This window comes from Hemitrygon akajei, chromosome 8 (genome assembly GCF_048418815.1).
Source record: "Hemitrygon akajei chromosome 8, sHemAka1.3, whole genome shotgun sequence".
NCBI lineage: Eukaryota > Metazoa > Chordata > Chondrichthyes > Myliobatiformes > Dasyatidae > Hemitrygon > Hemitrygon akajei.
The window spans coordinates 65,128,656-65,146,002 of NC_133131.1; the positions used below are offsets into that span (position 1 = coordinate 65,128,656).

General features: G+C 42.7%; 1 protein-coding gene across 1 annotated transcript; it reads left to right on the forward strand.

Annotated features, from left to right (window-relative positions):
• Positions 1–2,040: 2,040 nt before the first annotated feature.
• LOC140731941 (uncharacterized methyltransferase YdaC) lies at positions 2,041–13,611 on the forward strand. Its single transcript, XM_073053942.1, has 2 exons — positions 2,041–2,481; positions 4,229–13,611. Exons 1-2 carry the CDS (start codon positions 2,046–2,048, stop codon positions 4,426–4,428), a joined length of 636 nt encoding a protein of 211 aa, XP_072910043.1. The 5' UTR covers positions 2,041–2,045; the 3' UTR covers positions 4,429–13,611.
• The last annotated feature ends 3,736 nt before the right edge of the window (positions 13,612–17,347 follow it).

Below are 17,347 nucleotides of genomic sequence, written 5' to 3' on the forward strand. Positions count from 1 at the left end.
GTAGATAGATAGATAGATAGATACTTTATTCATCCCCATGGGGAAATTCAACTTTTTTCCAAAGTCCCATACACTTGTTGTAGCAAAACTAATTACATACAATACTTAACTCAGTAAAAAAAAATATGATATGCATCTAAATCACTATCTCAAAAAGCATTAATAATAGCTTTTAAAAAGTTCTTAAGTCCTGGTGGTAGAATTGTAAAGCCTAATGGCATTGGGGAGTATTGACCTCTTCATCCTGTCTGAGGAGCATTGCATCGATAGTAACCTGTTGCTGAAACTGCTTCTCTGTCTCTGGATGGTGCTATGTAGAGGATGTTCAGAGTTATCCATAATTGACCGTAGCCTACTCAGCGCCCTTCGCTCAGCTACCGATGTTAAACTCTCCAGTACTTTGCCCACGACAGAGCCCGCCTTCCTTACCAGCTTATTAAGACGTGAGGCGTCCCTCTTCTTAATGCTTCCTCCCCAACATGCCACCACAAAGAAGAGGGCGCTCTCCACAACTGACCTATAGAACATCTTCAGCATCTCACTACAGACATTGAATGACGCCAACCTTCTAAGGAAGTACAGTCGACTCTGTGCCTTCCTGCACAAGGCATCTGTGTTGGCAGTCCAGTCTAGCTTCTCATCTAACTGTACTCCCAGATACTTGTAGGTCTTAACCTGCTCCACACATTCTCCATTAATGATCACTGGCTCCATATGAGGCCTAGATCTCCTAAAGTCCACCACCATCTCCTTGGTCTTGGTGATATTGAGACGCAGGTAGTTTGAGTTGCACCATATCACAAAGTCCTGTATCAGGTAGATGCTGGTTGTTGTGTTGTAATCGTTGGGGGGGGGGGGGGGGGGAGAGAGAGAGAGAGAGAGAGAGAGAGAGAGAGAGAGAGAGAGAGAGAGAAAAGTAACAGCTACAGGCAGGCAAACCTTCCTTTACGTTCTTGATCCGTCGTTCTGTTGTGGCCATTCAGGTATGACCCCTCTGTCCTTCAGCTGGACTGTCCTTCTGTGGTGGACTCGTCACTCTGGCATGAGTGGACACATACACAAGCCCCCACCAGCCCCGCTATAACACTGTGAGTTAAACTGACCGATTTTTGTGTTCAGTCTCCGATGCCCCACACCTTCCCGTTGGTTCCAACACTCAATCAGTGCTCAATAGTGTGTCTCCTGGTGTGTCTGAGGGGTGTCTCCCTAGACCCCACCTTTATCCCCACTCACTGGGTCTCAGTTGTCCATCAATTTTGAATGGCTGTGTCCATCAAACTAGCCCACTCCAGCTATCCACTGAGGAATTTTAATGAACAGAATGGTACAAGATAAACAACCCTCTCAGAAGCCATAAGTCTTTCAGAAGTCATAATATGGTGAATTAACAAGTCTCACTCCCCTGCTTTATCTCTCTCTTATCTGTAGCAGATGTTCCAATTCCAGCATGTTTTCTCTTACATCTCTCTCTCTCATTAGCAGCATAGCAACAGTAACGGTTTGTGATTCTCCGGGGGGGGGGGGGGGACATGGGCAACTCTGCACCCTTCTGCCCATCAGACCAGTTCATCCTTCGTAACACCATCCTTTCCACAGCATCCAGCCGGAATGAACGCACTAACCGTAACACATTTAAAAAGAATACCGAGGGGTGGCTGACAGGAAACCCCACGTCTCTGTGGAACTCCCATGTTCTGCCGTGAATAACTGATCACAAACATTGGCATCTGCTCCACGTTAATGCAACCATGCACTTGGTATTTATATTCATTTGATAGTTTGTTTGTTTTAATCCAAAAAAAGGAAAAGAAAATCTTCAGATGCTGGAAATTACAAAATGTGCAGGAACTCAGCAGGCCAGGCAGCATATGGGAAAGAGTAGTCATCGTTTTGGGGCTGAGATTTCAGTAACACGAAATGTTGCCAGCTGATTGGCGAATGTAATCTGCGTACGGACGCGCCCTCGCTTCTGTATGGCTGATCGAGCTGTCAATCACACAGCAAGTGTCGGCGCTGTGATCTGAAATTGCAACAGTTAAGTAGAAATGCTCGCTGATCGGATTACACGGCATCTCGGGAACCCCCGCCACGGCCTGTGGGGCTGGATACTAAAAAAGTTTTTTGAGCGGAATAACAGATTTCTGGAGGCGGGTGCTGTGAAGTTGTGTAACATCCAGCCTGGGAATGTGGTGCTGGAACTAGGCTTTGGACCGGGTCTAGGCCTGCAGGAAGCTGCCCGCCGCCTTACGCACCCTCCGGGCAAACTGTACGGCTTGGATATCTCGGAGTACATGCATGATGTGGCCAGCGAGAGGATGCGGGCAGAGATACAGACGGGCAAGGTGAAACTGTTCGTGGGTAGCGTAGAGCAGATCCCTCTGGAGGACGGAGTGGTAGACAGGGTTTACCACTGCAACTGTTACTACTTCTGGCCTGACCTGCGAGTTGGGAGCAGGGAGATCCGGAGAGTGATGAAGCCAGGTAAAACACCGGACGTTTAATTCCCAAATCTCCCGGGAAACGAGAGGTTTCCAGAAGGGGAGTGGGAAAGATGGAAAATATCGAGCTCGGATTAGGAATAATTTCTCTAACACTGATACATCCAGGTCAATGCTGATAAAGTTTCTATGTATTCACTCAATCAGAAACAGCGGACTCATGGGGGGGGGGGGGGGTTACAGATGTTGTGCGCTTCCGCTATTACTTCAGTTCATTAAAGTACAGTAAAACTCTTCAAAAACCCAGAGTCTCGGTTTGTTATTCCCTGGCCGGGAACTGGTGACTGGTCCTGTCGATCCAGTGTCGCGTTTAATCAGTAATGTACCGGGATACAGAGAAAATTTTCAAAATATCAGGGCAGGACAAAGGGAACATCAATAATATAATGCAGAATATAGTGATTCAGTTACAGAGAAAGTGCAGAGCGGGAAGGCAGTGCGGTGCAAGGCTACGACGAGGTCAATTGTGAGGCTCAGCTGCCTTCAGGAGTCCGATAACGGTGGCATAGATGCGGTCCTTGAGCCTGGGGGTGTGTTCTTTCAAAATTTATATTCCGAATGGGAGCCAGGCGCTTCAGACTCTGCTCCGGTGAACAGGTCAATGACCGCATTTGCCCAGGGTTGTTGACGACAGAGCGGTCAGGAGGGCTGATGCTGGAGCTCGTCACCGACGTTTCTGAGAAGGGGGAGCCTGGTTCAGCCCCACCCCCTGCCCTGTGTGCACGGCTTACCACGGGTCTCAGTTATGGGTTCGGGATTCCCTATGTATCGTTCTCCAGCTTTCTACACCACAACGGCTGGAAGGACTGTCACAATCAATTATTCGCAATATCCATTTACGTGTATTAGGAATTTACCTCGGTGTGTTTGTCAGCGCGCGATATGAAACTAAAAAAACAGCATTCAACATTTATAAAGGAGGAAGAATGATATAAAAGTAAAGGTAGATGCTAAAGTGCAGGTGTGGGTGTTACGATGTGCAGAAGTATATAAATACCAGCATATATTTATAATGTAAACGGCATTATAAACAGTGGCATAACGTGTTTCACTGCAGTACAGTGACGGGGCTAATCTATAGAGAAGGGTGGAGGGTGTTAAATGGAATGGTTGATTAGATTAATTGCCTGGGGGAATATTTTCTTTAAACGGTGTAGTTTCTGTTTTAATGGCCCGATAGCGCTTTACAGAGCGGGCCTTTGGAAAAGGCAGCTTTCAAGGTGGGTCGTGTCTGCAGGGAAGTTTTCTGTCCCCTTCATTGTCCTGGACAGACTGCGGCCAATGACCTTTTCTTCTCACCTGGCAGCAGATCTCCTCGGCACGATACCAAAGTCCTGTACTCAAAGACCCCGGTGACTGGAGGTAGTGGGTTGGTAATTAAGACATTGTGTGAAGTAATGCCGGAGCTATAGGTAGATTGAATTAGAGACTTGGCCTGTCATGCTTCAGACTCTACTCTTCAGAGTTGATGAGAGTCCTGAGGAAGGATCTCAGGCTGAAACATTGAGAGTTTATTCCCCTCCACAGATGCTGCCTGAACTGCTGAGTTCCTCCAGCATTTTGTGTGTGTTGCTCCAGATTTCCAGCATCTGCAGAATCTCTTGTATTTAAGCCTCTATGTCAGATTTCCCCCTCAAGCATTCTCCTTCCCTTATTAGATGCTCTTGACAATGAACTTGCTTCAGAGTCGCGCAGCAAGCCTGACTGTTTCCTCCTTTTGCACTGGGCAGGGGCGCTGATGGTCACAGCCTTGCATCTGGAGCTCGTGCAGAAGATGGTTGCCACTGGACTGCTGAAGGGGACAAAGTGGCAACCTGAGCCATACATGGAGGCTCTCCTCGAGTCCGGATTTGTTGACGTGCGGATGGAGGACCACCAGATCAATGGAGAAATGTTTCAGGCCATCTTCACTGCAGCCAAGGAGGCATGAATGAGCTGACCACTGAGCCATTCTATCACAGTAGCCCGATGCTCTCGGCTGACCTTTTACCAGAGTGAGGCATTTTAATAAATTAAAGTTGATTAATATTTTATAATATTATTAAAAATTAATATGTGCGGCGGAATTTTACGATAGGCTGAGATGGTTGTGCTGTGAAGAACTCTCCCATTCTTTACCCCGAGCAGCTGGCAGAAAATAAGTAGTTTGCTTCCTCTCTCTGAACCCACTGAGGAGATTGCATGGTTATGCTGCACCAGGCATTCTCGAGCAACGTTGTCACAAAAAAAACTTGTGGACCAAAGAGAATTAAGGTGTCCTGTATTTGTTTTTCATGGTGTCCACTTTGATCCCAGCAAACTGGGAACTCAAAAACAGACAAAACGCTGGAGGAACTTGGCAGGTCAGGCAGCGTCTGTGGTGGGAAATGGACAGTCAAGGCTTTGGGTCATCTGAACTGGTCTGGAAGGATGCTGCCCTACCTGCAGAGTCCCACCAGTGTGTTCTGTGTTGCTGCAGATTTGGGAATCTGCAGTCTCTTGTGCCTCCAGATGGGATGTCAGACACATTAAATTATCAATGGCTTTCTGAAAGCCAGAAACATTTTCCTCATGACAGAGAGAGGAATCTTCTAAAGAATCAGTAGAGCTAACTGTTACGTATTCAGGCAACAATAATTATAGATGAGTTAGACGAAGGGTTTTATAACAAATAACACGTTTATTAAACACTGATAACAAACCCCCTTCAAATGTAAACAAACCCAAACAATGATCCGAGCTCAGCTGCTCAAACAGTCCTTAATAGCGTTGCAGTCCCAAACAGTCTTCAAAGCGGTATTGAAAAGAACTCAGTTCGTTAAAACGGTATGCCGAAAGAAAACAGACTTTAAAACGATATGCCGACAGTTCAAAAGCTCACGGTACTTTTAAAAGGAGAGACTTTTTAAAGCGATGTAAATTCTCTTCCACGTCGATGTCCTTCGATTCCCAGCATCGAACTCCCACGTCGAATTTTATTAAATATAACAACTTAAAGTGACTGACCTTCCTTCCACAATATTCTCAATCTCCCGCTTTTCCCAGCGGAGACTATCGTGAGAATAGTAAACGAAATCCTTCCGAATGAGGATCACACAAGGTCGAAGTCAATCCATCGTCAAAAATCGATTCTTCTCGATTTGTCTTCCAAACTTCACTCTCCATTAGCAAAGAAACCGTTGGCTCTGACCTTTTAAACTTTAGGCATTATATAAAACTTCATTTTTAACTAAACTGCGTCATCACATTAAATCACACAGTGATATGAAGTCATCTTGGCAAATCCAGCCACGAACTGCCCCACCTGACAGGGTGGGTCTCCCTTTTATACCCTGTAGAAAAAACCTGTCACATGACCTCTACTGGCGGGAAAATGACATCACTCCACCATTACCTCATGTCCAGTATAACTTCAACCCCAGTCACATGACAAGGGTACCACGTGTCACGTGTCACGGGTACGTAACACCTCCCTCCAAAAAAAACATTTTTGGTCTGTCAAGAACAAAAATTTTTAACAATTACTTACAAAAAAAAACAAATGTATAAATTATATAACATATACAATATACAATACAGTAGGAGTGTTACAATAAAAAAAAACCACTCCAAAAAAAAACATTGTACATTCAACATCGAGATAGACAATCAGCAACCACATTATCTTTACCTTTAATATGAGTTATCACAATATTGTACTCTTGTAACATCAAACTCCAATTTAACAATCTTCTGTTTTTGTTTTTCATCTTACTCAGAAAAACTAACGGATTATGATCAGTGTAAACAATAAGTGGTTTTTGAGTTGTACCAACATATACCTCAAAATATTCCAAAGCCAAAACAAGAGATAACAATTCTTTTTCTATTGTTGAATAGTTTCTTTGATGCTTATTAAATTTCTTAGAAAAGTAAGCTACTGGATGATCAACCTCATCACCCTCATTCCTCTGCATCAATACTGCTCCCGCAGCTTCATCACTAGCATCTACAGCTAATGAAAAAGATTTTTCAAAGTCAGGTGCCTTAAGCACAGGTTGTTCACATATCATTGCTTTCAATTTTTCAAATGCTTCCTGACAAAACACTGTCCACACAAACTTTACATTCTTCTGCAGAAGGTTAGTTAATGGAAGGGCAACATTAGCAAAATTCTTACAAAATTTTCGATAATATCCTACCATTCCCAAAAACCTTCTGAGAGTTTTTTTCCCCGTCGGAGTGGGAATTTCCAAAATTGCCTGAACTTTTGCCTGAACAGGAGCTACCTTACCTTGACCTACAACATAACCAAGGTAAGTCACAGTAGCATGTCCAAATTCACTCTTGGCTAAATTAATAGTCAAGTTAGCTTTTGAAAGCTTTTCAAACAATTTCTCCACCGCAATAATGTGTGCTTCCCAAGTATCATTTCCTGTCACTAAATCATCAATATAAGCATCAGTATCTTTCAAACCCTGAATCACAGAATTAATCATCCTCTGAAAAGTACCTGGGGCATTCTTCATCCCAAATGGAAGAACATTATACTCATATAACCCAGATGGAGTTACAAATGCAGAAATCTCTCTACCTCTGTCCGTTAGTGGAACACACCAATACCCTTTCAATAAATCAATCTTTGTAAGGAACTTTGCTTTTCCAACTTTATCTACACAATCATCTACTCTAGGAATTGGATATGCATCTGTTTTCGTTACAGCATTCACCTTCCTATAGTCCGTACAAAACCTAATACTACCATCAGGTTTTGGCACCATAACACATGGCGAACTCCAATTCGAGTTAGAATGTCTAATAATATCATTCTCTAACATGTATTCAATTTCTTTCTCAGCAAGTTCACATTTTTCCATGTTCATCCTATATGGATGTTGTTTAATAGGTTTGGCATCTCCAACATCTACATCATGTGAAGCTATAGTAGTCCTTCTCGGAACATCTGGAAACAAATCCTTATACTTAAAAATCAATTCCTTCATCTGTTGTTTCTGCTCTAGCTGTAAATGTGCTAATTTCTCATCCATATTTTCCAAAATGATCGAATTAGGTAACCTAACAGAAACAATGTTAGATTTAGAATGAAAGTCAGATGAATCATCTATCATGTTCCCAGTTAAATCCAACTCATTCTCACTAACCACAACAGTCACAGTATCAGATTGTTTCTCAAAATATGGTTTAATCATATTTATGTGGCAAAGTTGTGTTGACCTTCTACGATCTGGAGTTTTTATTACATAATCCACATCATTAACTCTAGACACAATTTCATAAGGTCCATGAAATCTAGCTTGTAAAGGATTTGTCTGCACTGGGAAAAGAACCAACACCTTATCTCCAGGCTTAAACATCCTCATCCTAGCTTCCTTATCATACCAAGTCTTCATTTTCTCCTGAGCCAACTTTAAATTTTCCTTGGCTAAGCTACAAGCTCTATGTAACCTGTCCTTAAATTTCAAAACATAGTCCAACAAATTAGTATGCACTTCCTTACTAATCCACTGTTCCTTCAATAAAGCTAAAGGTCCTCTAACTCTATGTCCAAACACAAGTTCAAATGGACTAAAACCTAAAGATTCCTGTACCGATTCCCTTACTGCAAATAAAAGTAAGTTTATACTCTCATCCCAGTCACCTTCATTCTCCACACAATATGTCCTAATCATATTCTTGAGAGTAGAATGAAACCTCTCCAAGGCACCTTGCGATTCTGGATGGTATGCAGACGAAGTAATTTGCTTAGCTCCCAATTTATAAACTATCTGTTGAAACAATCCAGACATAAAATTACTACCTTGATCAGTTTGTATTTCCTTAGGCAATCCAAAATAAGTAAAGAATTTTATAAGAGCCTTCGTCACAGTTTTAGCTTTTATATTCCTAAGTGGTACTGCCTCTGGAAACCTAGACGAAGTACACATGATAGTCAACAAATACTGATAACCAGTTTTTGTCTTTGGTAATGGACCAACACAATCTACAATAACTTTAGAAAACGGTTCACCGAATGCTGGAATAGGTTGTAATGGAGCTACTGGTGTAACCTGATTTGGTTTACCCACAATTTGACAAGTATGGCACGTCTTACAAAACATCGCCACATCTTTTCTTAGACCAGGCCAGTAAAAATGTTTTAAAATCTTGTCCACAGTTTTCCTTACCCCTTGATGTCCACCTAAAGGCACACTATGAGCTAAAGTCAAAATCTCATTCCGATAAACTTTAGGAACAACTACCTGATAAACAACATTCCATTCCTCACTTGCAGGAATTGTAGGCGACCTCCACTTCCTCATCAACACTCCTTTTTCCAAATAATATCCTACTGACACCTTCTCAATTTCACTACCTAGTAAAGCTTGTTCCCTTAATTTTACAATCTCAGGATCTCTATTCTGCTCTGCTATCATCTCCTTCCGAGACAGAGATAAATCTTCATAGTCAGACTTACTCCCAGAATCTTGTTCAAACAACGAAGGTAAGAAAGTCTCTGACACATCCTCAAAACTCAAATCCTGAGTTGAACAGTCATGAGTAACAACCTCATTCTGCACATCAATTTTTTTAGCCATAGCTCTAGTCACAACACAAGAAAAATCTGTGTTAGAATTCACCTCAGGTACCTCTGACTCCATTGTCAAATGCACTTCAGGAAAAACTTGTCCACCTGCCAAGTCATTACCTAACAATAAAGAAATACCCTTCACAGGTAAGCTATGCTGTAATCCTACCTTAACAAATCCTGTAACTAACCCTGACTTTAAATTTACTTCATGTAAATGTACAGGCATAAAATCACTTCCAACACCTCTTATGTAATTCACCTCACCAGTATCACTCTCTTCATTAAACTTCAACACACTATCTAACATCAGTGATTGAGAAGCTCCAGTATCCCTAAGAATCTTTATTGGCACCAGAGTAGATCCTTCTTTCAAGGATACAAACCCTTCAGTTATAAAATGATCATATCCCTTTCTAACTTTGTCAGACTCTAACAAATCCTCATTTGTGTTTAGCAAACCCTGTAACTTTACAGGTGCTTCAGTATGTTGCACACAAGCATCTGGAACTGCTTCCTTCTCTTTCTTTTTCAATTTGAAACAGTTAGCTATTACATGGCCAGGCTTCTTACAATAGTTACAAATAAGACCAAACTGTCTTTCCTTCACAGGTTTTCCTTCCTCCTTACCTCTCTCATTAACCTCTGATTTAATTTCTAATTTACCTTGAGTCTCCATATTATTTTTCCTCTTGAAAATTCTACCCTGAGGAAATTTATTCTTATGGATTAAAACATACTCATCAGCTAATCTAGCACAGTCCTGCAATTTATCAGTATCCCTCTCATTTAAGTAGGTCCTTACTTCAACAGGAATGCTTCTTTTAAATTCCTCCATTAAAATCAGCTCTCTCAATGTATCATAGTCCTCATTTACATTTTTAGAAGAAACCCATCTCTCAAAACACATAGCTTTATCATAGGCAAATTCCACATAAGTCTTTTCCACAGACTTTTTCAAACTCCTGAATCTTTCCCTGTACGCTTCTGGGACCAATTCATACGATTTGAGAATATTTTCTTTCACAATATCATAATCTAATGCTTGCGCAGCAGTTAAAGCTGTGTAAACGTGTCGTGCCTTGCCTTTAATCACACTCTGTAACAACACTGACCATTTATCTTTCGGCCACTCTGACATCCGAGCAATAGTTTCAAAATGTTGAAAATATCTTTCCACTTCTGTTTCACTAAATGGAGGGACCAATTTAATTTCTTGGCTAGCAACAAACGGTTTTCTAGAATCAGCAGACTGTTCTACAGACCTTAATTTAGCCATTGCATATTCAAAATCTCTCTGCTTTTGCTCAGCTTCCAATTTACACCTTTCTAACATCATTTGTTCGATTTGCAACTGCATCTCCAGATTACTTATTGGAAACGATTCTAAAATCGATTCTTCAAAATGACCCGAAGCCACAAAATGTGATGCGATCTTTCTCTGTATTACAGCTTTTGATGTAGTTGGCAAAATCCCTTTAAGATGCAACCGATTAGCAAGTTCAGAGACTTCAGTTTTTTCCGCCTTCACTAACAAATCCGCGACTGGCGAATCCAGAAACTCATCAATATTCATCGTTGCCGAATACCACTCACAAGCCAAACAAACAAAAAAAAATCGAGCAATCCCCGTTACCAAAACACCGATTCAAAATTCAAAAAGCTTATTAAACTCAAACAAATTCAATCCCGGACGTAGCCCCCATATTTATGTTACGTATTCAGGCAACAATAATTATAGATGAGTTAGACGAAGGGTTTTATAACAAATAACACGTTTATTAAACACTGATAACAAACCCCCTTCAAATGTAAACAAACCCAAACAATGATCCGAGCTCAGCTGCTCAAACAGTCCTTAATAGCGTTGCAGTCCCAAACAGTCTTCAAAGCGGTATTGAAAAGAACTCAGTTCGTTAAAACGGTATGCCGAAAGAAAACAGACTTTAAAACGATATGCCGACAGTTCAAAAGCTCACGGTACTTTTAAAAGGAGAGACTTTTTAAAGCGATGTAAATTCTCTTCCACGTCGATGTCCTTCGATTCCCAGCATCGAACTCCCACGTCGAATTTTATTAAATATAACAACTTAAAGTGACTGACCTTCCTTCCACAATATTCTCAATCTCCCGCTTTTCCCAGCGGAGACTATCGTGAGAATAGTAAACGAAATCCTTCCGAATGAGGATCACACAAGGTCGAAGTCAATCCATCGTCGAAAATCGATTCTTCTCGATTTGTCTTCCAAACTTCACTCTCCATTAGCAAAGAAACCGTTGGCTCTGACCTTTTAAACTTTAGGCATTATATAAAACTTCATTTTTAACTAAACTGCGTCATCACATTAAATCACACAGTGATATGAAGTCATCTTGGCAAATCCAGCCACGAACTGCCCCACCTGACAGGGTGGGTCTCCCTTTTATACCCTGTAGAAAAAACCTGTCACATGACCTCTACTGGCGGGAAAATGACATCACTCCACCATTACCTCATGTCCAGTATAACTTCAACCCCAGTCACGTGACAAGGGTACCACTGTCACGTGTCACGGGTACGTAACATAACATTAACACGAAGAAGGGCAGTACAGAGGGTATTTTCCAGTTTGGAATCACCAGTTCATCCCTAGTCCTGGAACGTAACAGCCCACTGCTAACACATCCAGGCCAATGTAAAAACTCCTTAATAAAGTTACTAATAATTTCACCCAGTATAATTAAAATACTTTGTGAGGTCTCACTTACAATCAAAATGCATTAAACTGAATGGCGGGTGGCAGTAGGTCTCCACTAGCCCTTGGATAAGGTGTAGCACCTGCTTAGCCCCCCTCCCCTTCCCACCCCACCCTGTTCAGGTTCACATGAAGCCATAGGAGCAGGTGCTGGATGGTCGTATGGCAGCTGGTGCATGTCACATCCTTGTTACGCAACCACTGATGTCAGGTAGATAATCCCTGAAAAGCTCAGGCTACCCGACTTGTACAGACACTGCCTAGAAGAAGGCAATGGCAAACCACTTCTGTAGAAACATTTGCCGAGAACAATCATGGTCAAGAGGCCATGAATGCCTATGTCATACAGTGTAGCATATAATGGTGAGTTAAAGCGAAGCATGGAGTATGTTGCTTTAAAGTTCAACTGCCTAGACTGATGTAAGCCCTGCCCTAGAATGATTCCAGCCACACACTCGAGTTGACTAACCAATGCACCCATGAAGCTCCCAGTCCACGGGCTTATCCTGGTGCCCAAGTATCTCTCCTACTCACTGGGTTTAATAAAATTGATCTTACTTCTCTTACAGAGAAAATTATGTATAGTAATTAGCAAATAATTTTTTTCTTTCAGAAGAAACCACATTGTTATTGATGTTAACCTTAATGCTTGTGATCTTATGAAACTGTCAGAAACGAGCCACGCTCCCGAATAATGGCTTCAAGACAAATTCAAGGAAACAAAGTTTATTAACAGTTCTGCAGAGCTGGGCCCCCTCAGAGCAGGGAACCCTGAACCTTACAGGGCAGCAGGTTTTATCCTTCTTCCTTACCCCTCCCCTCCCTGACTTGGGAGGTACACAGTGTTTTCCCATTCCATATTTGGGGTTGTTTTTTTACACGTTTCTGTAAAACAATAGTCCATATCTCAGGACTTCAATGATTCCACAAACAGTTAATTTTGTCAAGGCTTCTGCATTCATAATTAGATCACACTTGTTTACAGACTTTAACCCAGACATAATTAAATCACAGTTGTCCCTAGACATAATTAAATCACATTTGTCCTTTGACTTTAACCCGGACCTGTCAGAAACGCACATCTTAATTTTGAATCTTACAGAAACCTTTCTGGGACTAGTTCTTTGACCTACCCTTGTAAGCAATCACTCTCATGGACTAGCAACAACAAAATGAAGGGCAGTTCAGAAGGTATTTTCTGTGCTTTTAACACCCACACCCAAACCTTATGTAAAGAATGCAATGAAATGTCAATATTGATGTTGAATAAATTAGGGCACAATGGATCCCCCTGCTTAAGTCCAACCCACTTAAGATAGGGACAGTTCAGTCTTAGTCAGTTTGCTGTTTTCAATAAAAGTAATCAGGTTAAGAAAGAGATCCAATAAAAGACGGATATCAACTTGGGCCCCCACTTCCCCTTCCCAACCTTCCAAAAACTTTGAAAATAAGCTTGAGACCTGCAGAGTCAAAATAGTTTGCTGAACCGATAAACTCAATGACCAGTCTTTGTTATTCCTCTTCTTATTGTTCTTGTCATTAAATTATTTTAAAATGCTTTGGAAATCAGCCTACAAGAAAATGTTTGAAAACCCCTCTTTACGTGTAATTTTTCATAAAGTCATTATTTTACTGTAAATGCCTGCAAAACAATGTATCTCAGGGCAGTAGGCAGTAGCATAGATACTGTACGTACTTTGATAATAAATTTACTTTAAGCTTTGAGCTTTCTGTTGGGTGTGGAGGATGATTATCTCTGACAATCATTTTGCCGTCACTATGTTGACTGCTCTCTAAAATATAGACTTGATGATAATAGATCACAAATTATCAATGCGTCATGCTTTATTTCAATCATCTGACATAAGAATTAGATCTGTTTGGTTGATTTTAAAATTAGATGTTATTGTTTTCACATTTAACCCAGGAGGTGATCGTTCTGATAAAAAAACTCGATGTCCAATTTACGAAGCTTGCTTGGACAATGTCATATTTTAAAAGCATTGACTGTCTTCAACACAGGTGTTACATAAAAATGTTTTAAAAGAAGTAAATTACTAGATGGGATAATCTGTGGCTAAATTTGCTAATATATGCCTTAATATCTTAAACAGCAAATTGGGATTTGAAATGCAGCTCTAAGTTTTTTGAGAAGTTCTGCAGATGCTGCAAATCCAAAGCAATTCATTTCCATAGTTCCTGCTTGACCCATTGAGTTCCTCTAGCATTTTGTGTGTGTTGCTCTAAGCTTTCTGTGCCGATTAAACTACCCATCTCAACATGGCCTGCCTAGTTAATCAATTCAAAACTCTGCCCTGAGATGAGAAGACACTCAAGAGGCCTCACATAGCCTGTTTCCCTCACCTTCTACGGTCAGAGCGCCTTGTCACACAGTACAGGTGGAACATCCTGTTTACCTGGCAACTGAGGAATGAAATCAGGATTAAGGTATAAGGTATCATAAAAAGAAGTGGATTAAAAAGAAAGCATTTAATTGCCAGGTATCAAGTGTCCTTATGTTCACCGTAAACCACAAAAGGAATTGGGAGAGTTTTGAATTAAAAACTTTGCAAAGAAAGGGGTAAAGGTTTGAGAGTTTACTCAGACAAAATTACCTTCAGGTGTTTGGAAAGCCACCTCTCCTCTTCTGCTGTAGTACGTCCTAATACCTAGTGAGTCAAAGAGATTGTGGAATGAATGGTAAGGATGCTCAACAATGCTTCAGGCTCTTTGTCTACTATGCCCCCAGTTACTATCACAAACAGGGGGGGAAAGGAGATGCATCTTTTATTGTCCTCTGTAGGGGCTTGCGGTCCGATTCCCTGCAGCTTCTGTAGCATACAGTGATGCAGCCAGACAGGATATGCTTGATGGTGCTCTAGAAAGTCACTAGAATGGAGGCAGGAGCCTCACACACCTCAGTCTCCTCAGAAAGTGAAGACGCTGTTGCGTGTCCTTGACTAGTGAGGAGCTGTTGTGGGTCCAGGTTAGATCATCTGTTATGAGCACAGCAAGGAACATCGTGCTCCTCACTCTCTCCACAGCAGAATCATTGATGTGCAATGAAGAGTGGTAGACCTGTGGCCTTCCTGAAATCCACAATCATCTCCTTTGTCCTGTCCACATTGAGACTCAGGTTGTTGTTCTCACACTATGCGGCAGACAGACAGACATACTTTATTGGTTCCGAGGGAAATAGGGTTTCGTTACAGCCGCACCAGCCAAGAATAGTGAAGAAATATAGCAATATAAAACCATAAATAATTAAATAATAATAAGTTAATCATGCCCAGTGGAAGTAAGTCCAGGACCAGCCTATTGGCTCAGGGTGTCTGACCCTCCAAGGGAGGAGTTGTAAAGTTTGATGGCCACAGGCAGGAATGACTTCCTATGACGCTCAGTGTTGCATCTCGGTGGAATGAGTCTCTGGCTGAATGTACTCCTGTGCCTAACCATTACATTATGGAGTGGATGGGAGTCTTTGTCCAAGATGGCATGCAACTTGGACAGCATCCTCTTTTCAGACACCACCGTCAGAGAGTCCAGTTCCACCCCCACAACATCACTGGCCTTACGAATGAGTTTGTTGATTCTGTTGGTGTCTGCTACCCTCAGCCTGCTGCCCCAGCACACAACAGCAAACATGATAGCACTGGCCACCACAGCCTCGTAGAACATCCTCAGCATCATCCGGCAGATGTTAAAGGACCTCAGTCTCCTCAGGAAATAGAGACGGCTCTGACCCTTCTTGTAGACATCCTCAGTGTTCTTTGACCAGACCAGTTTATTGTCCATTCGTATCCCCAGGTATTTGTAATCCTCCACCATGTCCACACTGACCCCTTGGATGGAAACGGGGGTCACCGGTGCCTTAGCCCTCCTCAGGTCCACCACCAGCTCTTTAGTCTTTTTCACATTAAGCTGCAGATGATTCTGCTCACACCATGTGACAAAGTTTCCCACCGTCGCCCTGTACTCAGCCTCATCTCCCTTGCTGATGCATCCAAATATGGCAGAGTCATCAGAAAACTTCTGAAGGTGGCAAGACTCTGTGTTGTAGTTGAAGTCCAAGGTGTAGATGGTGAAGAGAAAGGGAGACAGGACAATCCCCTGTGGAGCCCCAGTGCTGCTGACCACTCTGTCTGACACACAGTGTTGCAAGCGCACATACTGTGGTCTGCCAGTCAGGTAATCAATAATCCATGACACCAGGGAAGCATCCACCTGCATCACTGTCAGCTTCTCATCCAGCAGAGCAGGGCGGATGGTGTTGAACGCACTGGAGAAGTAAAACAAATTGACCCTCACAGTGCTCGCCAGCTTGTCCAGGTGGGCTTAGACATGGTTCAGCAGGTAGACGATGGCATCCTCAACTCCTAGTTGGGGCTGATAGGTGAACTGGAGGGGGTCTAAGTGTGGCCTAACCATAGGCCAGAGCTGCTCTAGAACAAGTCTCTCAAGGGTCTTCATGATGTGGGAGGTCAATGCCACCGGTCTGTAGTCATTGGAGCCACTGGGGCGCGGCGTCTTCAGTACAGGAACGAGGCAGGATGTCTTCCACAGCACAGGAACCCTCTGAAGACTCAGGCTCAGGTTGAAGACATATTGAAGTACTCCACATAGCTGGGAGGCACAGGCTTTGAGCACCCTGGGGCTGACACCATCCGGGCCTGCAGCTTTGCCTGGGTGGAGACGTTTCAGCTGTCTTCTCACCTGTTCAGCTGTGAAGCCCACCATGGTGGTTCCAGGTGTGGGAGGGGTGTAGTCACGAGAGCAGGGTGGGGGCTGTGAGGAGGGGTAGGAGGGGAGAGTGGAGTATGTGTGGTTGGGTTGGTATGTGTTGACATGTCTCTATGTCCTCTCTGAATGCTTTATTTCTGCTGGATCACTAGGGTGAAGGTCTTAATTCGACAGTAATTCTGTTGGCTGTAATGGTTAGTGACCAATATCTCCAGTTCACTTCCCACAGCCTTTTGGGAAATGCTGGCCTGACCCTCCATCCCAATGCCCATCTGGTGCACAGGTTTTCTGTGCATATATACTGAGGGGGGGCATAGCTGTGGCTGGAAATTGCAGCCAAGCTCTAGATATCACCCGTGTTACAGCCTTATCTCTGACTAATATACACAAAATCCTGGAGGAGCTCAGTAAGTCAGGGAGCATCTACGGAGGGGAATAGGCAGCCAATGTTTCAGGCTGAAGCCATTCATCAGGGCTGTTCAATTCCTTTCATAGTCGCTGCCTGACCTGCTGAGTTCCTCCAGCATTTTGTGTGCATTGCTCAAGATTTCCAACTTCTGGAGAATCTCTTGTGTCTTTGATCTCTGAACGTGTACCTGCTCGGTGACCTTGGATCTGACATGGAGATGACATAGCTTGAGTATTTTCCTATGTTATGCCGTTGGCCCCCTCCTTTGTGAAAATCGCAAGAACTCTAGTTAAGGGGGGTCAACTGACCCAAGAGAGAGAGACGTGCGAAAGACCACGTTCTCCCAAGAAGCAGAATAAAAGTGACTTTGACTATTGTCTCATGGAGACCACCTGAAAAGCCCTCGGGCAAAGTGGGCTGG